Raw genomic sequence first — 25,532 nt, forward strand, 5'->3', positions numbered from 1 at the left:
TTGAAAAAGATGAGAGCAGGGTTGTTGGGGGGGGGGGGGGGGGGGGGGGGAAGGATCAAAATAAAGAGGTAATTAATCAGTTGTGCTGTGAAAGAGCAGAAAACATGACTGCGGAGGCAGAGCACATAATCCGTCACTGTGCTGATGGAATTATAACACGTGTCGTTTAGGGTTTTTACTGTAAGACGGCTCTTTTTCACCAGGTCATAAAGTCTCTATAAACTCCCATGGTATTGATCCACAGATCCTGTTAGTTTGAAGGCAACACAGACAGGAAAGAGAGTTGGTCTGATTACGACCATGTTGCCCCAAAATTCAAACCATGTTTACATTGTTGTTGTTGAATTAAGGCAGCAGGGGGGGTCTAATGTGCCAGAAAGTGTCTGACCTGCTTTACTATGTAAATGAGTAGGCATGCTGCTTTTAAATATATTATTAACATGTTTCCTTACATGCACATCTGGCATTAGGGGTGTTTTCTTTATTAAACTCAATGGAAGTCGTGAAGAAGCAAAAGCAGTGGTGGTGAGACACATACAAGAACTTGATAAGTATTGATGATGTGAAACTAGCCTTATAGCTTAATATCGGCCTATGTGTCAGTTCATGCATGATGGCTCAAGCATACGGACTCCATGAGTACTGAGATCAATGAACTTATGCAGAGGATATCTGACTTAGAAACCTCCAGTTCCATTCCTTCTAAGTATACAGAATTCAATACAAACTATTTAGGGAATTAAATAGACCCAGATAATAATTTTCTGTCTCTATCAAGAAAAGTTGTGTGCATTACTCACAAGAACATTTCAACGACAGCATCTATACTGAAGGCAAATTCTCAATCATACACTTTAATAGCAGAAGCATGTATACAAATTTGAATTCTATTGTAGCATCACGGAAGGTCCTCTAATTTGTGGCAAAGGTCACATTTACCCAGCTGGGTCAAGCTGGGTCAAACAGTAACTTTCAAGTCCACAGATTAGCCAAGGAGCCATGATGTCTGCTAAAGAACCATCGTTATCTGCTGCTGTTCCGTCCCAGAAGAAGGACACCTCAAGTTCACGATAATAATTAAATAATAATATTAAACTCTTTGACTTTATTACTGTTTATTATAATCATCATAAATAATCACTTGGTTCAGTATAAATGTATTTTAATTACAAGAAATGAATTATTATGCTTTGGGTATAATAATGATTAATTATGATTATGGTTGATGACAGTAATGTGTGTTCAGCAAATCAGAAGGTCAGCTCCATCTTATCCATCTAACACAGAGTTTATCCAGAGAAAACAATAACTGCCAACACATGCTATTGACGCATGACCAAAGCTTTCTTACTGAGAGTGGGTGTGTTCTGAGAGCTTTGTAAACTAACCTGCAACAGATTTCACGTCAGTTCTTGAACCAACACCATCGAGGAGACGGGTCGGCCACCCTGATCCTCTGCCAAGCTGTTCTGTCACGCAGATCAGAATAGCTAAGAATAAATGTAAACTGTAACCAGCTGACGAAAAACTCCTTCCAGAAGTTGGAAGCAACTTCTGATGGAGGCGCAGATTGGACCGGAGACGGGACTGTTGGTCTGACTGGGGGCGGGTCCAAGCAGGTGCGCAGAGCCGGGGCAGCGGCGAGCTCGCGGCTCCGTTCTGGGACACAGGATTGCGGTGGAGCCCGGCTTCCTTCCCCACGCCGTGGGCCAGCACCGGGGGAGCACACAGCCAGTCTGGTGCCCAAGAAGCTGGAGTGATCCGGAATCGTCTCCCGGTCCAACCTCTCATCTGGCTCCGGAAGGGTGGAGAGGAACGCCGCGGCTGAAGCCCGGTGACGGCGTCTGTGGCGAGGCGAAGGCGAAGCCGGAGGAGGAGAAGAAGAAGCCGCCGGTGGTCCGAAGAGAGAAATTGAAGCAGGCACTCCCAGGGGAGAATCCTGAATCCTTTACTGGGTTGGATCATTCTGTCAGACGTGCAGGAGTGTGAAGCGGAGATGAGGATCCACACGCGGGTACAGAAGGTAGGCTTTCAGACAAGAACAGTTTAAAGGTTTTAATCTTGAACACGCTGACACAGAAACAATGATCCAACACGAGACACAACACAGAAGTCGTTGAAGGCTGGGAGCTTGGGTGATTGGGAAACGAGAGGCAGGTGGGAGCAATTAACAGAGACAAGACTAAACCATAAGGGGAGACAGGACAGGGTGTGACAGCCTCGCATCAGAATTGAAGGTTCTGATTGGATCAGACAAAAGGAAGTGTGTTGTGTGACTTTAGCATTACTCTGTGTCATCACGTGTCTAGTGCAGCTGTCCAAGATTATAATTACTTGTAAAATACTACTGATCCCAGAATTATAGTATCAAGTAATAACATTGTCATTTCACAGATTGATTGAACATTGGATTCACATTATAACTGGCAATAACAAACGTTGTTTGGTTATGTATTTATCAAAAGAGTTCTCTGTCTTGACTTGAGCTGTAAAGAGGTGAAGCAATTCAGATGAGCAGAGGCATTAAAGGCCTTGGCCAATATCTCATGTAGATTAGGCCTGTGTCAGAGACTTTATGTCCCCACTCGAGCAGACGCAGCAGAGCATGACCTTTAGGTCAAAAACAGGACATTTCATGACGCTACATATCATACCAATCTACAAAAATAATGATAAACACATGTTTACCAACTATAGACCAATCTCATTGTTGCGTGAGTTTTCAAAAATCTTGGAAAAACTCTTTATTACACGACTAGAAAATTTATGTGATAAACATCACATAGTTAATGATGGACAATATGGCTTCAGAAATAAAAGAACAACTTCTATGGCTATAATAGATGCCATAGACGAAATCACCAGTGCACCTGACAACAAAAAATATGCAATTGGAATTTTTGTTGACTTTAAAAAGGTTTTGATACAATAAATCACTCAATTCTGCTTGACAAATTGGAAAGATATGGAATTAGAGGAGTGGCATTGAACTGGGTAAGAAGTTATTTAAGTGGAAGTTATTTAAGTGGAAGGGTACAGTATATTAATATTGGACAGAAAAAGTAAAACAATCTTGAAATTTGTTGTGGTGTACCCCAGGGATCAGTACTGGGACCTAGTTTTTAATAAACTCTTTTCATTGTTTATTACAAGGTTCATAAATAATCATCATGGCTCCTTATAAATTTATTTAATAACTGAAATGAATTATTATTATTTGGTTAAAAATAATTATGATTTATGATAATCAGTAATGTTTGATCAGTAACCAGAAGGTCATGTACACTTATACACACCATGCAGGACGCTGAATTCAGGTTAAAGGTAACCACCTCACATGTCTTTGCTCCATAACCAAAGCTTTCTATCTCTGAGAGGGTGTGTCCTGAGGTTTTGTTAAAACCAAACTCCTCAGTTCAAGCTGACAGTTCTGAACCGACCAAAATCTCTCCATGGCACGGGAGTCCCAGAGGATAAGGGTCAGCCGCCCGAAGCCTCCACTAAGTTGTTCTGTCACGCCGATAGAATCGCTCTGAATAAACGCCACCTGCACCAGCTGATGCAAAACTCCTTCAGAGTTAAGTTAAAATGCAAGCTCAACACCTGTGTACCAGCGGCAACTCTTGGACCAGAGAGTCGGTGCCACTCGGGTCTTCCCTACCGGACCGAGTACCCAGAGGCTGACAACATCCTCCAGACCTCTGGATCTACACAGAGGGTCGTCTGAACGGTGAGGTAGAACACAGATTGCATTCGATAATGTTTCTTTAAGAAATAACTTAATTCAGCTGCAAAACAACTCTTTCACCCAGAATGTGTTTTCTCTCTCTGAAAGAAACCTTCTGAGATTCCATCCACTCATCCAAACACACACATTTCATTTTAGCTTTCATTCAGACACAGGTTGCTTTTAATACCAAGTTTTAATATCAAAGCTGTTATAAAATGTCATTTTTAAATTGTCATTTTAAATTGTCATCTTTAAATTGTTAGCAATAAATTCTTAACTCTTTAAATCTGACTTCTTTGAAATGAAACACAGAGTGGTGTATATTTGGTTATTGAACAAGCAAAGATTCCTTTAAGTCTTCTGATTTAATGAATAAACTTTTGCTATTAATTTAAATATCTTAAATTAAATATTAATCCTTGGATTAAATATAGACCAAGCCCGTTAGTGTATGAACTTCTATCGATTATATAAATATCCTGGATATTTATACATGATATAAGCTTCATTTGCTAATTTGTTTGATCTTTCTCAGAATCTAACAAAGCTGAATAGCTACAGCGTTAAATCCTGGTTATGTAGATTAAGATGTAATTTTACATTACTAAAATTTATTTTATTTGCAGATGATACAAATATATTTTATAGCAGTGACAATTATCCAAATCTCATTAAAAAATAAATGAAGAATTGATTGTTTTTAAAATATGGATGGACAGCAATAAGTTGTCATTAAATTTAAACAAGACTAAAGCAATAAAATTTGGTAATCAAAAAACAAAGTTTGAGTTGCCAATAAATATAGATGGTTTTCAAATTGAAATGGTACAAGAAAGCATATTTTTGGGAATCACAATAAACAGTAAACTGTCATGGAAACCTCACATCAGACACACAAAACAAAAAATCTCAAAAAGTCTATCGATAATAAATAAAGCCAAGTCATTTCTTGATTGCAACACACTTCGTGTATTGTATTGCTCCTTAGTTCTCCCTTATTTTACTTATTCTGTACACTCACACAGCAGCTGGGAGGGAGTGATGAGTCAGCGCAGGCTTTACTATGGAACCGCTATGTTTCTGTGAGGAGATTTTTCCACTGAACAGAGCTGCTGCTGGTCGACACAGACAGCTGCAGCAGCTGTGATGCAGCCCAGACTGACAGATTCAGGTTAAATTCACCAAAACATATGACACTTTTTCAGAAATGTGTAGATATTATGTTTGCTGTTTATGTTTTAATCAGATACTGCAACTAAATACATTTTAACTTTAATGTTTCAACTTAGCTGATCAATAAATCAACTAAACTAATAAATGTTCTCAGAAGGAAAAGAATTGAGCCACTTTCTCATATTTTTTTTTATTTGATACATTTTAGGACTAAATCTTTTATATATATATATATATACTCATTTTTAAGCCACTGAGCAATGTGGGAGTGAGTTTATCTGTCCTGAAAAAAAAAAAGGAATTTAAGTTAAAAACAAATATTTGTAATTAAGGAATTCCTCATCAGATATTCTAGGTGGTATCCTGCAGGACTGAAGAAGCTGAATCAAGAACACTTCCTGTTGTTGCATTTCTCACAGCTGCCAAAAGAGGTCAGTAGAGGTCAAACGTTACTCCTGTGCCCTGAGGAGTGTGAAGAAAAGAGTGATTACCTGTTAGTCTTGATTACAGGAGTTGGCAGCACACAGGTGAGTCTCCATCCATACGTGGCCAGAGACTGAAGCAGAGGAACATAATCAGCCTTGACCTGTAAACCCTGTGGAGAAAATAAAGCCTGGGTTACTAGCTGCCATCACACTAAACAACTCAAAACTTGAACAAAATCCTTGTTGTCCTCCACAGTAACACAACGAGCAGCAAGACCAGCTGCAGAAAACTTCCAGCTCCATGATTACAGACCCAATCAGACTCAGATATGATTTAATATAATGAACGTGTGACGTCTGCGTTTTCAGAGCAGTGGAGAATAAATCCAACGACATAAATCAGCAGCTACATCTTTTTCCACGATGAGATCGGTGAGTCCTCCAGCAAACAGAATGCTCATGTGCAACGGATCACTTTGTGTTAAACATTTTTAATGGTGTTCGCACAAAAGCACGACAGTTTAAATCACCCGCAGTCAGACATGGTGCCAGTTATTTTGACACTGGATGGAAAAACACAAGAAATTAGCTTTCAGAATGTGTGCGTGTACTTTGTACTACACTCTGAGGATATTTTTGATGGATTAACCTGCAATGTGGGAATTTTTTAGAAATTGTGGGGACATTCGGCAGGTCCCCACAATGAAATACCCTAAAATGTTATTTTGGAGGTTTGGTTAACTGCCTCAGCAGGGAGTGATGTCACTGATCAGCGTCTACAGACATTAATAACACAAAAGTTATATTCAGTTGAAGTACAGTGTGATTGAATCAAGTCGGAGAACTGGAAGAGCTGTGTGATGTAAAATGTTGCGTTCGATGACCAGAAGAAGCGCTGTTTTTACGGTGCTGTATGACAGTACAAAGTCCCGTGAATTAAGTTGTTATGGGACGAAATCTGCTGCGTGTTTCGGTGCTGGGGGTTTAATAACTGTGATTTTAAAACAGCACGAATTGTGCGTATATTCTTGTGCTTCAATTCTGCATCACCAGCAACTCTTCCAGTTTTACAAATGTCAGTTGTTTGGGGTGATTTCTGCTGACGCCATATCTTACCAATCAATAGGTCAACCAATATAACATTATTGGCTGCAAACAATACTTTTTTCCATAGTTTTATACTTTTTAGTATACATATTTTTTTTGCTTCTAAGACATTTGTTCTTTTTATACATCTTTTAAGACTTTCTCTCAATTAAAAAAAAATTCTGGTTAACTCTGGTGACTGAGACGTCCAGATAACCAAATCTGGTCCTTTTCAGCCAGAAAAGTTTCAGATGACGCAAAATATTTGGCATTATTTGACAGAGAAGAGTAGAAATGGAAGGAAATCAGGTCGGCAACTCTGATCACATGATTCCCAGACCGTTAACAGTCAACAGTGCAACTAGAGTAGAGAAATGAGTCAAATCAGCGGCAAAGTTAACCACGAAGTTTATTCATAGATCCGCTACACATACCTGCACGTTTACTGTGACTTTTCTCTGAAGTGTAAAAATCATCTCCAATGAAAGCTTTGCACACTGAGCTCTTCACATCAAAGTGCTGTTCTTCTGCCTTGACGTTGTCTCTAAAGAAAACCCCTCAAATCCTTAAAAACCAGGTTGATGTGAGTCGTTTACTGACCAGATCTACAAAAACACACACTGTGTGGTGATGATCTCATACAAATTAATTATGAATCCTGGAGAAGTGTAACTATCTTATTTTCTTTTACATCCTATATTGATACAAATTCTCATCAAAACCACCTAAAATATTAGGATTAGTACCTTCATCAGAAACAATTCAATTCAATTCAATTAAAAAATACTTTATTAATCCCAGGGGATTGATTGCTGTAGTAGCTCAGAATAATAATAATGATCAAGTCATCAAAGAGTTATTGTATATTACAATGGCTGTTGGCAGGAAGGATCTCCAGTAGCGGTCAGTGTTGCAGCGAAACTGAAGAAGCCTCTGACTGAAGACACTCTTCCGTTGTCGGACAGTCTTGTGAAGAGAATGCTCAGGGTTGTCCATAATTTTCTTGATTCTCTGGAGAATCCTTCATTGCATTATCTCCTCCAGTGGTTCCAAAACTGCCGGAACTCTGGCTGAGTCCTTGAAAGGGCTTGGAGTTCCTCCATCTTGTTGGCCAGTGATCTCACATTGCCCATTATGATCCATAGAAGAGATGGTTTGAATTTCCTCTTTCTCCGTTTTGCTCCCGCTCTGCTCTTCCTAACTTTCTTGATTCTCTGGAGAATCCTTCTTTGCATTATCTCCTCCAGTGGTTCCACAGTCGTCCCCAGAACAGAACCAGCCTTTTTTTTAGGCTGTTGAGCCTTTTCAGGTCCCTGCTTCTGATGCTACTACCCCAACAGACGATGGCTGAAGAGATTACACTCTCAACAACAGTCTTGTAGAAGATCTGCAGCATCTTGCTACAGACATTGAAGGACCTAAGCGTCCTCAAGAAGTGCAGTCTGCTGTGTCCCTTCTTGTAAATGGCTTCGCTGTTCTTTCTCCAGTCCAGTCTGTTGTCCAGGTGAACTCCAAGGTATTTGTATTCCTCAACCACCTCCACTTCTTCTCCCATGATGGAAACAGTGTTTGACTCCGTCCTGTTTCTTCTGAAGTCTAAAATCATCTCCTTTGTTTTGTTCACGTTCAAGGTCAGATGATTGTTTCCACACCATGCCACAAAGCGCTCCACCAGCTCTCTGTACTCAGCTTCCTGTCCATCTCTGATACACCCGACAACTGCAGAGTCATCTGAGTATTTCTGTAGATGACAGGTCTCTGATTTGTACTGGATGTCTGAGGTGTACAGGGTGAAAAGGAATGGTGAGAGTACAGTCCCCTGTGGTGCTCCAATGTTACTGATCACCTGGTTTGATGAGGAGCTCTTCAGCCTCACAAACTGTGGTCTGTTTGTCAGGTAGTCTTTAATCCAGGTGATAGTTGAGGCCCCCACATGTGTCTTCTGGAGTTTCTGGCAAAGTACACCAGGCTGGATTGTGTTAAATGCACAGGAAAAATCAAAGAACATGACCCTCACAGTGCTGCCTGCTTTGTCCAGATGACAGTGGGTTGGTTGAAGCAGCTGGATGATGGCATCTTCAACTCCAACTCCATGGCGACAAGCAAACTGCAGCAGGTCCTGATATGTTCTAGTTTGCTTATTCAGGTGGACCAATAGGAGTCTCTCCAGGACCTTCATGATGTGGGATGTCAGGGCAACCAGTCTGTAGTTGTCATTGACTGATGGGCGAGTTTTCTTTGGAACTGGAACAAGGCAGGATGTCTTCCACAGGACTGGAACCTTCTCCTGGGCCAGGCTGAGGTTGAAGAGGTGCTGTCGAATCCCACAGGGCTTCTCTGCACAGGCCTTCAGTACCCTGGGGCAGACACCATCTGGACCTGCAGCCTTGTTCTTGTTCAGTCTCTCCAGCTGCCTCTTCACCTGACTTCTAGAGACAGATAGGTGGGAGGGGAAGGTAAATGGGGCAGCAGCATCTCCTGACTTGGTTAAAGACAGCTTTATAGAACCAGAAGAGTCCATGACTGCGTTAGAGGACAAAAGAGCTGGTGTGTGACTGGAAAATGTTGGATCAGAGGAGGATGGGATGTCTGATTGGCTGAGGACAGGTGAGGAGGATGCTGGGTTTGTTCCTGAACTGAACCTATTGAAGAACTTGTTCAGTTCATTGGCTGTGTCCAGGCTGCCATCTGTGCAATCCTTCCTCTGCTTGAAGCCTGTGATCTTTTTCATCCCTGACCAGACATCTCTGATATTGAACCTCTGTAGTTTGTTCTCCAGCTTCTTCCTGTGTGCCTCCTTGCTGTCTCTGATCTTGATCTTCAGTTGCTTCTGTATACTTCTCAATAATTCCCTGTCTCCCTCCTTGAAGGCTCTTTTTTTTCTCATTTACTGTAGCAGATTCTTCAGTTCACTGGTGATCCAGGGTTTGTTATTAGCGAAGCATCTTACTGTTCTGGTGGGTATGATATTGTCCACACAGAAGTTTATATAGTCAGTGGCCCATCCAGTCATGGCATTGATGTCCTCTTCATATCCTTGGCAGAGAGTCATCCAATCTGTGGTCTCAAAACAACCCTGCAGGGCTTCTTCAGCGTCCTGTGACCATTTTCTCACAGTTCTGCTTGTCACAGGTTGCCTCTGAACAAGTGGTTTGCATTCTGAGCAGAGAAAAACAAGACTGTGATCTGATTGTCCCAGAGGAGGTCTTGTTTTGGACATGTATGCATTCTTTACATTTGCATAATACAAATCCAATGTCTTGTTTTCTCTGGTGGAGCAGCTGACAAACTGTTGAAATGTTGGAAGTGTAGCAGAGAGCAAGGTGTGATTAAACTCCCCAGATATAGCCACAAATGCATTGGGTTTGTAGCTTAGCGACAACGGAACTGATGGCATCACATGCATTTTCAGCAATGGCTGAAGGTGGAATATAAACGGTTGCCAAGACAACACTGGTGAACTCTCATGTCAAATAACATGGGCGACAACTTACTGCCAAGTGTTCAACATCTGGGCTGCAGAGACGACATTTCACTGAAACATGACATGGATGGCACCATCTGTTGTTGACAAGCACTGCCACTCCACCTCCTTTTCTTTTCCCGCTCCTCTTCAGATCTCTGTCTGCTCGTACAGTCAGGAATCCTGGCCGAGATACTCTGGAATTGGGGATATGGTTCTGCACCCACGTCTCAGTGAAACACATAACACTGCACTACCGGTACTCTGGCTGAGTCCTTGATAGGGCTTGGAGTTCATCCATCTTGTTTGCCGGTGATCTCACATTGCCCATTATGATAGATGGAAGAGATGGTTTGAATTTCCTCTTTCTCTGTCTCCGTTTTGCTCCCGCTCTGCATTCGCGCTTTTTGCATTTTAGCTCATTTGGGATTTGTGGCTTCAGTTAAGGTATTGTTTCAGCCTTTCCAATGTTAATCAGCTGCTCCCGATTGTAAACCAGCTTGTTGCCATGGTTACACATAATAACAAATGCTCAAAAAGTGAAAAAAGTAAAAAAAATAGCAGTAAAAATCCTCTAAGCTTCACAGCACCAGAAACAGAAAAGTAAAAGGTCCAGAAAAATACAGTTTTTCTTAAGATGCTAGAAGATAAAATGTCCAAAAAAGGCAAAACTTACATGTAGTTAACAGAGCTACTCCAACATGCAGCCACCCAGAGCAGTGCAAGAATTGGAATCTTACAAAAAAAACCTGCTATATCCTATACACAGAAGATTTATGTTTTGAATAAGATGCACTAAAAGGCCAAAAATAATGATTTTTATATAATACACTCAGTTTGTCAGCAAAAAAAAATGTTAATTTAGGGGTGACTCGCTCTTTAAAGGGACATTGTGTAGTTTTTATTGTTAATTTCTGGAAATATCCATCAATATGTTGTTGAAAAGGAATTAAATAAAAATCAGGTCTAAAATACGTCGAGCAGGTCTAAGTCTCTGGGCGACGCCATATTAGATGCCATGCTTCCTTCTACGGAAGCCCGTTAGGACAAAACACATTTACTGATTTGTAACAAATGGTTACAAAACTTTCACCATTAAAAAACTTCGTTGTTTTACACATTTACCTCTTCACTTGTTGCCAGTGATGAAAGAAAATCTGATGTTCTTGTTATTTTGCCGAAATTTGCGCTCCCCAAGGCTTTTTTACCCTAATGGGCATCCGTTGGTAAGGTCTTACTCCAGCACAAAAATACTGCTTGCTTGCAATGATTTAGGCATCTACTGCCCCCTATTGCCAGGAAAAACATACACTGTCACTTTAAGTAATTTGTTTTGCTTTTGTTGCTTGTACTGCTCAAAGGGTTAAATGGAAGCAGTCAGATCAGCAGAATGAACAGGAAGGAAGAATGCAAATGTATATTTCTGATAAAAAAAAACAGAAAAAATATCCCCAAAATGCAAACTGAATATTAAATCTGCCAGGGACATAGCAAGAGGCAGAAAACAAGCAATGAACCCAGAATCAAACACAATTAAAGAATGAAACAATCGGTTGCAGCTCAGTAAACTCAAAGATGAGGCAGCTGGAGGGAATTTAAGCTTTTCTGCATAAATTGTGTAAAAATGAAGTGGTTCAATAAAAATAACAGAAAACTGATCAGAAAAACTGGAATTAAAATCAGATTGCATGTTGTTGCTGTCATCCAATGATTTTCACCATATCTTCATCTCTATTCTTTGACTTTTTTATTATAATAATTTTTTTTCCCTTTTTATTCTACTATGCTGTGTTTCTAATTCAGGACATGTTGCTTCAGAATCAAGTTTCCTCCAGTTCTTCAAACATGACTGAAGGAAACAGAAAGAAGAGGTTCAAAGAAACGAGCAGTATCCACATACTGAACCAGTTATTAGCGCACACACACACAAGCACGCACGCATGCACGCACGCACGCACGCACGCACGCACGCACGCACGCACGCACGCACGCACACACACACACACACACACACACACACACACACACACTGATCTGATCAGAAAGCAGCATTTAGACATCTAAATGAGGTAGAGATGATTTGCTGAGGTCTAAACAGAGCATCAGAAATGGAGAAAAGAGGAGATGTGACGGACTTTGAACGTAGCTTGGTTGCTACTGACAGTTACTAATCTACTGGGATTTTAACCCACAACCATCTCTAGGGTCTACAGAGACTGGTTAGACTGGTTCCAGATGATAGAAAGACAATATCAGCTCAGATCAGCTCTGGTTCCTACCAAACTCTGCAGAAGCTCACCAGCTGCTTCAGATGGAGTCCAGCGGCAGAAGACCTGGTGTCTTTCCTATCTGATAAGAAAAGGGAACCTGAGGCTACAATTCAAACAGGATCACCAGAACGGGGCCAGAGGAGACTGTAAACACCTTTCCTGGCTCTGATGAGTCTGGATTTCAGCTGTTGGGTCAGAATTTGGTGTCACCAACATGAAAGCATGGATCCATCCTGCCTGGTTTCAAAGTTTCAGGTCACTGGTGGTGTAATTGTGCAGGTGTTCTGTTCCCACTTTGGAACCCTTAGTACCACCTGAGCCTGGTTTAAACACCACGGCCTACCTGAGTCTTGTTGCTGACATGTCCATCCCTTCACGACCACACTGACCCATCTTCTGGTGTAGGATGTCACCATGCCACAAAGCTCAGATGGTTTCTAGAACATGCCCATGTGTTCACTGGTATCCAACGGCCTCCACAGTCACCATATCTCAGTCCAGTCCAGAATCTTTGGGATGTGGTGGAATGGGGGGTTCTCAGTATGGACCAGGACCTCTGAGGAACGTTTAGCTTGTGCAAACATGTTGGAGGAAAAACTACAAACAACTGTTGTTCAGCTGCACTGAGAAGGAAGGATTAGGATGCAGCTCAGCCATCTTTACAGAAAACAAAAACATTTCTGTCCACTTCTCCACCTTTTTCCTTTGCAAACTCAAAGCTTTTAATTGTTAGAACACAACATTTCTCCAGACCTCATTTATGCAAGTATTCCTACTCTCCAAGTTCCGACATGGAGCTGTTGTGTGGTTTATGTTCAAAGTCCAGCTCTCTTTAAAAGTCTGCCTGGCTACTAAATTGAGAAATGTTTTCTCCGTAATGGCTTGCTGTTCTGTGGAGAAGGTGAGAGTTAATCACAGCCCCTGGAGTGTGGCTCTCCTGCTCCCCCTGACTTATTATGCGGGGGCCACCTTGATGCATCAGCAGTCTGGCACCAAACTGAGGCATTAAAAAACAAAGTCATCACATCGTTGTCGATGATATCTGCAAGTGAAAGGTTGTGCAGTAACAGGACAGCGCTGCAGCTTCACCATCTTTTTCTTACTTTAAACTCGAGCATCTTAATAAAAAGAATAAAGGTCATTATTGTCTATATTATTATTAATAATCGATAACAACACATGATCCTGCAGGTGTGAGCTCCTAAACCTTTCTCCTTTTCTGTGTTTAGTACCATAAACCTGAGAAATGGCAGCAGGTCAAACTGGGAGTTCAGAGTTCACAACTCCCCTTTGTAAGACAGTCATAACAAACCATAATTCTGTTTCCCACCGGAGCTGAATTTTATTTTTTTCTCAGACGCTCAGGTCAACAGGTTTACAGAAGCAGACAGGGTCCAATAATGATGAAGCAAACAGCTTTAAAAAAAAATAAATAAAAAAGGGCATCCAGATATGGATGCAGGCAGACTGGCTCTACCTGAAGCGTTGTCACAGCAACGGAGGATTCTGCAGCAAAATAATAACCTTTAAGAATGTCTGATACTCCGAAATGTACCTCTGATTGGTCTCAATCCTTCTATAAAATGTATTTATGGGAACAAATCTTGGGTTTGGATAAGAGATTGCTATATATTCTTGAAACATCCGTTTCCAAACACATCACTATCAGAACAGGGTACTTTATAATTATGACTTTTATTGTTTTATTTAACTGCCCAGTCACTTTTTCTTACCTAATCCCTCCAGAGACCTTTTACAAGCTTATAACTGGATTACTGCAGCAGTAATAAATCTCAAAGTGCATCCAGACCTGAGCTTTTACAAGCCATTAGCCGGTGTTTGGGTCCGGACGAGTCCTGTAACCAGATCACAAATGACGAGCCGGTTCAGGAAACAGAGCATCGGCTGCTGGAGTTCTTACTCCTCATCTTGGGTCGGTGAAAGCTTTTTTATTGGGCAGCAGCAATCATAGCTGGTGATTCAAAGAGCTGATCTGAGGTCAGAAGGTAACTTTAATTATCTTATCAAAGAAAAACATGTTCTTTTTATGTCAACACAGATTATTTAAACCCTTTATAAAAGATCAACAAACATCTTTTATTGCATTTATTTGTGGTGATGAGAGCTATAATAGGTAAAAAAAATAAATTGAATGTTAATAAATCATATTTATTTATGTTTAAATTGTTGTTTTGGTTTGACATCCTGTGGCCAGACATGAGTACTGCAGTCCATTTTTAAAAGCAAAAAAATCACTGCCTCACTGCCGTTTTGCTGTTGACAGTTATGGACCAGTGCCAGAAGATTCTAGATAACAAGCAAAGACTAATCATACACAGTAAAGTGATAAGTAGATAAATACATTGTCTTATCTGGTGCTAGCACTCTTGGGTGTTTTATGGTAGTGAGCACTTACTACACTAATTACGGTAGTACATGGTTTAATTAGAGCATTCCGGTGTCAGTGTTGGCCTCAGTGAGCTCTGGTCTCGCATCGCTATTTGTGTGCCATTAATTGATTTACAAGCTAAACACTGCAGTAGTATGCCTCCGCCGTACAGCTGTTAGCTTGCTGTTATAGCTCATTAAAGGAATCAAAATTCTTTGATTGACTTACTGACACTTCACACATGATAATATGGAGTTGTTGGTAATTGATAAAGTAATCTGACATATTTTCAGGGCTGAATATTTGTTTATAAATCACCGTTAGCTCTTTTAGCTCAATGTTAGCCTCCAGCCTGCTTTACCCAATATTAGAGAAAAACAGAAAGATGCTGTGGCTTCTTAGGGGTACAAGAAATTACTTCTGGGTCGCTCCTGTTTAATGGCTTTGGTTCTTTAAACAACTCTGGAGCTGTTTTCCAACTGGTAGTGAATTACAAATGCCGGCAATTCAGCGTCAGCTTGATGCAGACTCGAAAACCTCACAAATTGTTTTAAACAAGAAAAACGGACAAACCTCCAGCCGGCTGAGAACGAAATCTGTCTGAATGTAAACTTCCTTCCAACATGATTGAGACTTTAAAGTCCCATCAGTTGTCACACACAGATGTGTGTGCTAAATTTGTTCTCCGCATTTGACCCATCCCCTGGGGGAGCAGTGAGCTGCAGACACAGCCACGCTCTGGAACCATTTGGTGGTTTAACCCCCCAATTCAACACTTAATGCTGAGTGTCATGCAGGAAAGCATTGGGTCCCATTTTTCAAAGTCTTTGGTATGGCCCGACCAGGAATCGAACCCTGATCTCCCTGTGTCAGGGCAGACACTCTACCACTAGGCCACTGAGCTAGACCGTTTAGTGATTATTTCATTGTAAAATTCTTACATGTTGCTCCTTTAAGTGTTTCAGTTAGGTGCATATTTAAATCAAATATAGAAACTAAATGTTCTGAAGCAAGTTGACCACTTGATGGTTAAATGTTTACTTTATCTAAAGGGTTTATTTGTCATGTTTTTGTCTCTGGAACAATAACAAAGGACCTCTACGCATGTTCATGCCCAGCCCTTTGTTGAAATTCGGTTTATAGTTTATAGATAAATAAAAACAACAACAATAGAGAAACTGTTTTTCTGCTTCAACCTGAAGAAAAAACTGTCCCCATCCTTCTGATTTATAAATGTGACTCTCCTGTTTTCTGAATGAAACCATCTAAAACGTGTGTGTGTGGTGTGTGTGTGTGTGTGTGTGTGTGGGGGTCCTCTTAGGAGGAACATCAACATGTGAAAAATGATTGTTTTTGTCTGAAAGTTAAAACCCTGTGCGTCTGTTAGAGAAGGCGCTCTGGCTGCAGACGCTGGGATCCGTGGAGCTCCACATTAAACAGGAAACTCCAGATTATTTTGATGATTTCCTTCTGGCAGAAGGGAAACAGTTTCTCAGTGTACGCTTCATATGAGTGAATATATTTAATAATGGCATAAACATGTTTTTGTTAGGTGCAAATGCAAAGTTTACTGTAGACGGCTCAATAAATAAAAATACAATTTTACAGGATCCCCTTTGAGGTAAAGTGAGACTTCTGTTGTTATTTATTTATTTATTTATTTATTTATTTATTTATTTATTTATTCATTCATTCATTCATTCATTCATTCATTCATTCATTCATACAATTTTGTTAGAAATCAAACATCCTGATGCACTTCCATCTAATAGATTTATCCTCCAGCCCAAAAGTGAGGATCCTTAGTTTTCCTTAAATCTCATATAAATTACCAAGATTGCCATCTTCCATCTGACTCAAAGTGATGCAGGAATACTAATCCATCTACTTATAATGCTTTACTGGTGCATTTCTATAATACCAGGATGTTCTAAAGGTTCTCTTAAGCCTGATTCATGCTTCTACGTCTGCGTCAGTGCGGAGACACGCAACGCCCTTGCATGCCTGCCGGAGAGCTCCGCAAGGACGGACGGAGTCGAGCTCTCTTTTCTAAACATCCGTCAGTCGAGACGGACAACGCAAGCTTGTGATTGGTCGGGACACTGCTGTTGTCTACAGCGCCGCCATTGCGCCCTCAAAAACATAAAGAGAGCAGAGGATAACAAGCGGCAGACACAGAGAAGCTTGAAGAATATCTCGCGAAAAAACTCTAAAAATATGAACGTTTAATTCCCCATGACTAGAGGAGTGAAAAGATGCGCAGCAAGCATTTTATTTGTGGACGGAAATGACAGGAAATGTGGGTTTAGAGGCGGGGAGCGCATGAAGAGGTGGAGGAGGATGAGAGACAAAATTGTCTGTGTTAAAAAGTCTCTTATATACATTAAAAACACAATAAAAACACACTATCTTGGACCGATACATGACAGGATCCACAGAACAGTTCTACGCCCTCTGTGGTCCTGCCGGGCAATTGCTTTGCAACACTCTCCAGGAGACGGAGAAGTATGAGAGCAAAACGCTTCCGTCAATCCGTGGGTGTCTGTACCTTGAGGAGCTGACGGAGAAGCATGAACCAGGCTTTAGAGGCCTCCAGCAGATCCAGAGTGCTGCTGCCAGAGTTCTGATGAGAGTTAGGAGGAGAGATCAGATTGTCCAGTTCCAGCATCTCTTCATTGGCTCCATGTAGGATCCAGAACTGAATTGACTTTTTACTTTGAACGTCAAAAGCTCTGAAAGATCATGACCATTCTTCTATTAGAGATCTTCCTGTTCCAGATGTTTACAGCAGAGCACCTGGATCTCAGAGTGCATGTTTGGTTTCCTAGAGCAGCCTTTCTCAAATGGGGGTACGCGTACCCCTGGGGGTACGTAAAGAAACTCCAGGGGGTACATCAGAGAAGCAGACTGTGTCTAAAAAAGAGCTTGATCACAGCAGTTGCCTCCCTGCCACCAAGGATGAAAAAGATCCTCAGTGAAGCACAAGCCCAAGTGTCTCACTAAAAAGTCTATAAAAACACTCCGATCAGTGCAGTAATGTTAAGATTTCAGTCTTCTTTTTGATTTTAAAAAATATATATAGAGATTTACATTTGTTTTTAGCAATTGCTATTTAAAATGACGTTGATGATTTCTTTTAGAGAACAGATATACTATGATCCCAAAAGAGAACACTTTATGTTGATATGCTTTTTATGAGCACAAATCTTTAATTATAATTAGCTTAATCATTTCTTTGGCCTGTATTTGATTTATTTTAAATATATTTCTAGTTATATATATATATTTTTCCAAATAGTTCAAGAGATACTACAAAAAATGTGCAGTGTTTTGCACATTTATGGATTTTTCAATGGGTAATCTTATGGTTTTAAATAGTTTTATGGTGACTGTTTTCAATTAATTGATTAGAATCACATTTTAGTGATGAAAAATGTTTCCAATACATTTAGTTATGGAGTATTAACTTTTAAAATATTCAAAATAGTTTTTTTTCCCAAATGGTTGAATTTTGTACTTGTTTATCAGTTTCAAAGTTTAATAAATCAGTCACTGAAGGCACCTATTTAAGGTCTTGTTTTTCACAACCAAAAATGTTTTTGCGCTGATTAGGGGTACTTGGCTGAAAAAAATATTTCACGGGGGTACATCAGTGAAAAAAGGTTGAGTACCACTGTCCTAGAGGATCTAACAGTAGAGCAGGACGTAGAGCTTTCATTTCTCAGGTTCCTCATGGTGGAACCTGCTTAGTTTCTGTTTATGAGTCAGAAACCCTGTTAGCTTTTAAGAGTTCAGGCTTTTCCTTTTTAATCAATCTTCTAGTTAGCAAGCTCATCCCTTTAGTTATGCTGCTATAGGCTCAGACTGGAGGACATGTTGGGTTATCCTGGCTCATCCCTTTAGTTCTGCAGCTATAGGCTCAGACTGGAGGACATACTGGGTTATCCTGGCTCATCCCTTTAGTTATGCTGCTATAGACTCAGACTGGATTATACTGGCTCATCCCTTTAGTTATGCTGCTATAGGCTCAGACTACTGGATGACATACTGACCACAATTCTTAGCTCTGCAGGCTTTTCTCTATTTATGCTCCATGTTTGTAGTTTCTGTCGATGAAATTAGTTTGTCTTTCACAAAAACGATTCAACCCATCTATTTTTGACCTTGCCCTGTCCTCTCAGACTCCTGTCACCACTGCTAGGAGGCTGCACGCCCTGGTTCTGCTGGAGGTGTCTCCCAGTTAAATGGGGTTTTTTCTCTCCACTGTCACCCCTCTAACTGTGCTTTATCTGAGTGCATTAAAATGAAGCATCAAAGGCAGATTTGACTAAGCAGCTTTTATAATTGACTGAATCAGAAGAGCCCTAACCCTGAACTCCATATGAACTGGATTTGTTACAGAATAACTGTTGTTGTGGTTATTGGCCAACAAATAATTTGTAAGCTTTACTTGCCCTTTGGATTCATCAATAAAATTTGTAAATATGGAAATATTTACCAATTTATTACGTAATTAGGATATCCGTGGATATGCCTCAGGGCACCACCCCTTTTTACAGGGGAAAAATGAATCCAAACTTCTACCAATCTGTCTAAAGTTCGTAAAATTCTTTTAACGAGCAGCGGTCATATCTTATCCAACACAGACAAATTCACTTGAGACAAAACTTAATTGGCAATAACATTTATTAACTAATATAATCACCTCAGGTCCTTAAAAGCGCTAGCCAATCAATATCAACCAACTGATTTTATCAAACAAACAACAAGTAATTAGGGCTGAAACGATTCCTCGAGTACCTCGAATAATTCGAGTACAAAAAATCCTCGAGTCAAATTCTCTGCCTCGAGGATTCGTTTATTTCACATTTAATTAATTCGTGGCTTTGCAGTCGCCTGTGGTCATGTTTCACCCGGACTGAAATAAGTGACGCACATGCCCACTGGACTGCACACGCGAGTAGCGAATGTAACTTAACTTTCTCTTAAGCCATGGCGGACAACGTGGACTCCGGTGGAGTGCGAAAAAGACAGAAAATGTCAAGATGTGGGACCATTTTTCACGTCGTTAGGCGGAAAACGTAGTCCAGTGTTTATGTTTATTCATTTCGCAGACGCTTTTATCCAAAACGACGTACAAGTTTTTTTTTTTTTTTTTATAACCTGTAGGGCATGTTGTGATCTGTGGGGGAAACCGGAGTACCCGGAGGAAACCCACGCATGCATGGGGAGAACACGCAACTCCACGCAGAAAGGCGAGTTTTGGACCTGCGACCTACGTGCAGCGAGGCAACAGTGCTAACCACTGTGCCACCATGCAGCCCATTTACAGTGTAAATACTGTAAAATGGATTTAGCCTACCACAACACCACATCCTCCATGCTGCAGCACCTGTAAATGTCACTTCTGCAAGCGGACTCGGAGCCTCTACAAGATAATGCTTTTTAGCCTGTTTTTCTATATATTCTGCGGACACTGTGCGACTTTTTCGTTTGTAGCACTCAGTTTCAGCTCACACCGTACGTCTGGTAGCAACACGTCGGACTTAAAATGTGCTAAAAATAGCAGTTTTTACACAACACGTCGGACTTTTTATTGTGTTGTTATTGATATTTGTTGTCCCTCAGGATCGCTGCAGGAGGACACGGGTATTTATGAGAGGAAAACGAAAGAAAGTAAATAAATGTTTTGTGATCAGTATAATTTGACAAAACCACGGCAAACATGCTTTCTCGACAATCCTTGTTATTGTGTGAGACAAAAAAGTGTAGAAATTAAAACGGACGTGTGTTAATAGGGAAACAGCCGGCGAGCTGTTTGTGCATGCACCGTGAGCGGTTCTGGTTCTGTTTGGGCCGCAGCCGCTCGCAGCGCTACTTCAACAGTTATCCTCCTAGTTTTTGTCTGGCTTGCAGGCTAGCAGATTCTCGCACGAGGGGAAAATCGGCTCAGGTTGTTTACTTATTTTTTGCACAGCCATTTGTTTACTGTGAAGTAAAGTTGAAGTGCTGAAGTTTTGCAAACTAATTTTGAATAAAACTTGAAGAATAACTGTCAATTGCTTGCTCATTTTAACAGGTCTTTCATAATTATAACATGCTATTTGATATAATGGTTTACAAATACAAAAGGGTAATTTATTAGAGTACTCGATTAATCGAAAAAAATATTCGATAGAGTACTCGATTACAAAAATATTCGATAGCTGCAGCCCTACAAGCAATGAAACCATGGAATGATAATGTGAACTAACAATCTAATCAGACCGGTGGGGTGAGATGGTGATGTGATCAAGCGATGATGAGGCTGCTTGATGATGTAATCAGGCAGAGATTGTGAGGTTCTGTGTGTGTGTGTGGTTCCTCACCTCTTCTCCTCAGGTGTGACAGGCAGGCCGCACCAGGTGCCATTGATCAGAGGCAATTAAGGTGGAGCACTTAAAGCTGGCCGGAGGAGGAAAGCAGATGCCAGATGATTAAGCCACACAGCTTGGTAATCAGGTCAGCTCTGTGTTTCCTTGCGCTTCCCAGTGTTTCTCTCACAAGTAATGTTTTGTCTCGCAGTAGTCCCGACCTTCTGAGTTCCCAGGATCTCCCAGCGTCTTCCCTGAACCATGGTGTCTGCTTCACCCAGTGCTCCTCCTGGCTGCGGTGCTTCAGCCTTTTCATCCACGCCCTGTTGGATCCTCCTCTTCTCCACCTGCCTGTCCACCCTCGAGCCTCCAGCAAAATCTCAACCTCAGCCTGCCACACTCCCACACTGGACCTCACCTCCTCTCCAAACACTCCTCGCCACGCAGACCAGTAAGCTCACCCCCTTCAATTCTTTTATCGGAACAGTCTCCTTGCTCCTCGACTCACCTTCTGTTTCCCCTTCAGAACCGCCTCTGCAAACCCGTCCAGAGTTCCTCCACCATTTTGAGAACCCGCTGAACTTTTCAATAAAACTGTTAAACTTTCTCCTGTGTCCGGGTGTGTTCGCTCCAGAGTCTCCTAGAATCATGACAGAATCATCTGGCCTCCATTCAGACTCTGCGGCACACCTGCGCACTGCTCTGTCCGAACAAGGCATCCTGTTGGGCCGACACGAAACGGCTCTCCAGAACATGTCTCAGCAACAGGATACGTTACTCCAAGGAATGAATCATCTCACTAAACTCTTTCATGATCTGAGTTCTAGGTCTCCCCATCTCCAAAGGCAAGTCAGTCGTCCTCACTATAGTAGATCGTTTTTCTAAGGCATGTCACCTGGTCCCGCTGTCCAAACTACCCTCAGCTGCTACTACCGCTCGACTTTTGTTTCTCCACGTGGTCCGACTACATGGCATCCCATCTGAGATCCTTTCAGACCGCGGACCCCAATTCATCGCCAAAGTGTGGAAGGACTTCTGTCGCTCCATTGGGGCTGAACCCTGTTTGTCTTCTGGCTTTCATCCCCAGACAAACGGCCAATGTGAGAGGCTCAACCAGGAAGTCGAGGACACCCTCCGTTGCCTCTGTGCCGATAACCCTACATCATGGAGCCTCCACCTTCCTTGGGTTGAGTACTCTCACAATACTCACGTCTCTGCCGCCTCAGGTCTGTCTCCATTTGAGGCCTCACTCGGGTATCAACCACCTCTCCTTCCTGGCACCTTCCCCGATTCCATCACTCCCTCTGTCCGTTCTCACATGATGGCCTGCAAACGAGTTTGGAACCATACTCGGTCCGCCCTGCAGCGCACCTCAGCCCAAAACAAGAGGTATGCTGACCGGCGTCGCATTTCAGCCCCCGCATACTCCGTTGGTCAGGAGGTCTGGCTGTCATCCCAGCATTTCCCGCTCAAGGGCGCTCCCAGGAAATTGTCTCCCCGGTTTCTGGGCCCTTTCCCTATTGCTGCTATCATCAGTCCTTCAGCTGTCCGTCTGAGACTCCCTAGCCACCTTCGTGTTCACCCAGTTTTTCATGTTTCCCAGATCAGACCGGTATCCTCGAGCCCCCTCCGCCCGCCCGGGTTGTTGATGGCCATCCCGCCTTCTCTGTGTCCCGGATCCTGGACGTCCGACCTCGGGGACGTGGTCGCCAATACTTGGTCGACTGGCTGGGTTATGGTCCTGAGGAACGCTCCTGGGTTCCTCGTTCTGCTATCCTGGATCCGTCCCTCATCCGTGACTTTGAGCGGTCTGTTGCCTCGACCTCTCGGGGTCGGCCGCCGGGTGGCGTCCGTTGAGGGGGGGGTACTGTGAGGTTCTGTGTGTGTGTGTGGTTCCTCACCTCTTCTCCTCAGGTGTGACAGGCAGGCCGCACCAGGTGCCATTGATCAGAGGCAATTAAGGTGGAGCACTTAAAGCTGGCCGGAGGAGGAAAGCAGATGCCAGATAATTAAGCCACACAGCTTGGTAATCAGGTCAGCTCTGTGTTTCCTTGCGCTTCCCAGTGTTTCTCTCACAAGTAATGTTTTGTCTCGCAGTAGTCCCGACCTTCTGAGTTCCCAGGATCTCCCAGCGTCTTCCCTGAACCGTGGTGTCTGCTTCACCCAGTGCTCCTCCTGGCTGCGGTGCTTCAGCCTTTTCATCCACGCCCTGTTGGATCCTCCTCTTCTCCACCTGCCTGTCCACCCTCGAGCCTCCAGCAAAATCTCAACCTCAGCCTGCCACACTCCCACACTGGACCTCACCTCCTCTCCAAACACTCCTCGCCACGCAGACCAGTAAGCTCACCCCCTTCAATTCTTTTATCGGAACAGTCTCTTTGCTCCTCGACTCACCTTCTGTTTCCCCTTCAGAACCGCCTCTGCAAACCCGTCCAGAGTTCCTCCACCATTTTGAGAACCCGCTGAACTTTTCAATAAAACTGTTAAACTTTCTCCTGTGTCCGGGTGTGTTCGCTCCAGAGTCTCCTAGAATCATGACAGAGATAGGCTGATTACCAAACTGGAGGGAGTTTTGAAAACAAAATGGCGGATCCTTTGTTTGGCTGAACATAGGATCGAACTGTGTGTGTGTGTGTGGAATTTAGCTTGTCTTCCCAAACACGCACAATCAGTGGGTGTGGGACCCTGATCAGACGCGTATTTGACGGTGTGAGCAAACGTTCACAGTAAACTTAATCAAAACACTTCAAATCGCTTCACAAAGATCAAGAAAAAAACAACAGATCAGTCATAAAGGCAAATTACATATCTAAACAGTCTGTCAGCCTGGCCACAGCATAAACAAACTTAGATATTAAACAATAACAGAAACGGAGCTTACTTCGAGATGGTCCGTTGGCGCTTTTAGTACGGAAGAGAGAGACCGTCTGTTAATTTAAAGCAGTCACGTGGTCGACCGCTTGTTTTGGACCATTAGAGAAGCGGGAGAGAAAGAGAGAGATAAAAAAAAGGAAAAAAAAACTTGAATGAACGAACACAAGGCGTCCCTCTGTGTCCGGGGCTGAGCAGATCAGATGGCGTTGGTCCGTTGATCTCAGCAGCTAGGCCTCACGCACACGCTGTGCGGAGCGGTAGGAGCAGAGGCGGGGGTCTCCTTACAACAGATGAACTGGATGGGAAGAGAAAGAGTTCCACTCTGCGCCTCGGCTTTATAGACTCGTCCAGCGGGCGGTCTCTGTAGGGGCCAGTATGCACTGGAGGCGTGTCAGACTTGGCATCACTTGATGACATCATCAAGCTGCTGCCGGCTGCAGAGGATCATGGGACATGGAGTCCCTGCTGGCGCTGATATTAACATGCTTTATTGTCTACGCTTCAGGGCGTAGATGGCACAGTCCTTTGGAGGAAATACTGCGTAGTAATTTTCTCATGAGGGCAGGACCCCAACACTGGCTCAGAATAAGTAAACCAAACTGAATAAAAATTCCTAACTGAATATGATAATTAAACTTTGAGAGCAAAGTGAGACACATCTTACTGTTGTTTTATCTGTATGTGACAACCTCACACACCCCCTGTCTAGCAGCTACTGCATCACCCAACACAAAGCACACCATCTTTCTGCAGCAGGAAGTGTGAAAATTGCTCTCTTCCTATGTAGGTCAGCTCTTCTCTCACCTCACCATGAGAGAACAGAGATATCATGAAGAGGCGATTCGCAGTAACGATCGGCTCTCTGCACAACGTGTTCGGGCCTCAGCTTCACACACCATCATCAGACAGACGAGAGACGATTTTAGATTCAGATTAACACCTGAGCTTTAACATGAATCTAAACAAAACAGCAGGCTGTGTTTTCTGAGCAAACACCCAGAACTCAGCGGACCCTGTGGATTTTGTGTGAACCTGATTTAACTGGAGACTGGAAACAACATGTTTGCGTGTCTTTGTCTACGCCTCAACAGCGTTTCTTCAAACATCCCTTCCCTGCCACGCTGATGCCGGGATGCATGATCCTAATCCCATTTTAGACATAATTTAGTTTGTGCGCTCTGTGAAGTTCTGATCTTCAAAGCCACTGCAGAGAATTCTTTAAATGAGAGACAACAACGCTCTGATTTCAGATGAGCAGTAGTAAAAAAAAAGGTTCACTTCATCAACGTTAACTTTTTATTTATCATATCTTTCTGCAAGGACACATGCCCCCTCCTCATGGAGGCACTGATTGTTGTGGGGTGTGGCTTTGTTAATCAATTTCCCTCTGGTATTAATAAAGTATTTTTGAATTTAATTTAATTGATCAGAAAATGTGTGACACCATCCACCCTCAGAGCTCTAAGTGGTGGAGAGAATGCTGACAGTCTTGCTGTGATGTCAACAGTCTTCAAAAGAAAAATCAACAACCGTTTATTGATCTAGTCATGTGCTTCAAAGGGTTTCCTTTCTTAAGGAAAAGCAAAAGCAAAAATAAAGGAACTTTAAAGCTTAAGATCTGATTTGAAGAGAGACTGAGAGAAATCAGCTCAATCCGCTTAACTGAACCTAAAGTATTTATTAGGTTTGACTCTGGATCCGGCTCTGTTAGGCTGCAAATCAAAACCTAAAGGGGTTAAAGTCCAGCTGACCTCATATTTTTTAAACAG

General features: G+C 42.3%; 1 protein-coding gene across 1 annotated transcript in view; it reads right to left on the minus strand.

The window, feature by feature from the left end:
• The window catches only part of LOC107379164 (raftlin), a 188,851-nt gene that overhangs the window by 6,820 nt on the left and 156,499 nt on the right, over positions 1-25,532 (minus strand). The window contains exon 8 of the mRNA XM_070551002.1: positions 5,395-5,498. Within this exon, the coding sequence (XP_070407103.1) occupies positions 5,395-5,498 (104 nt within the window). The remainder of the gene's footprint in view (positions 1-5,394; positions 5,499-25,532) is intronic.

The sequence above is a fragment of the Nothobranchius furzeri genome, chromosome 5 (genome assembly GCF_043380555.1).
Source record: "Nothobranchius furzeri strain GRZ-AD chromosome 5, NfurGRZ-RIMD1, whole genome shotgun sequence".
In the NCBI taxonomy this organism is placed as follows: domain Eukaryota; kingdom Metazoa; phylum Chordata; class Actinopteri; order Cyprinodontiformes; family Nothobranchiidae; genus Nothobranchius; species Nothobranchius furzeri.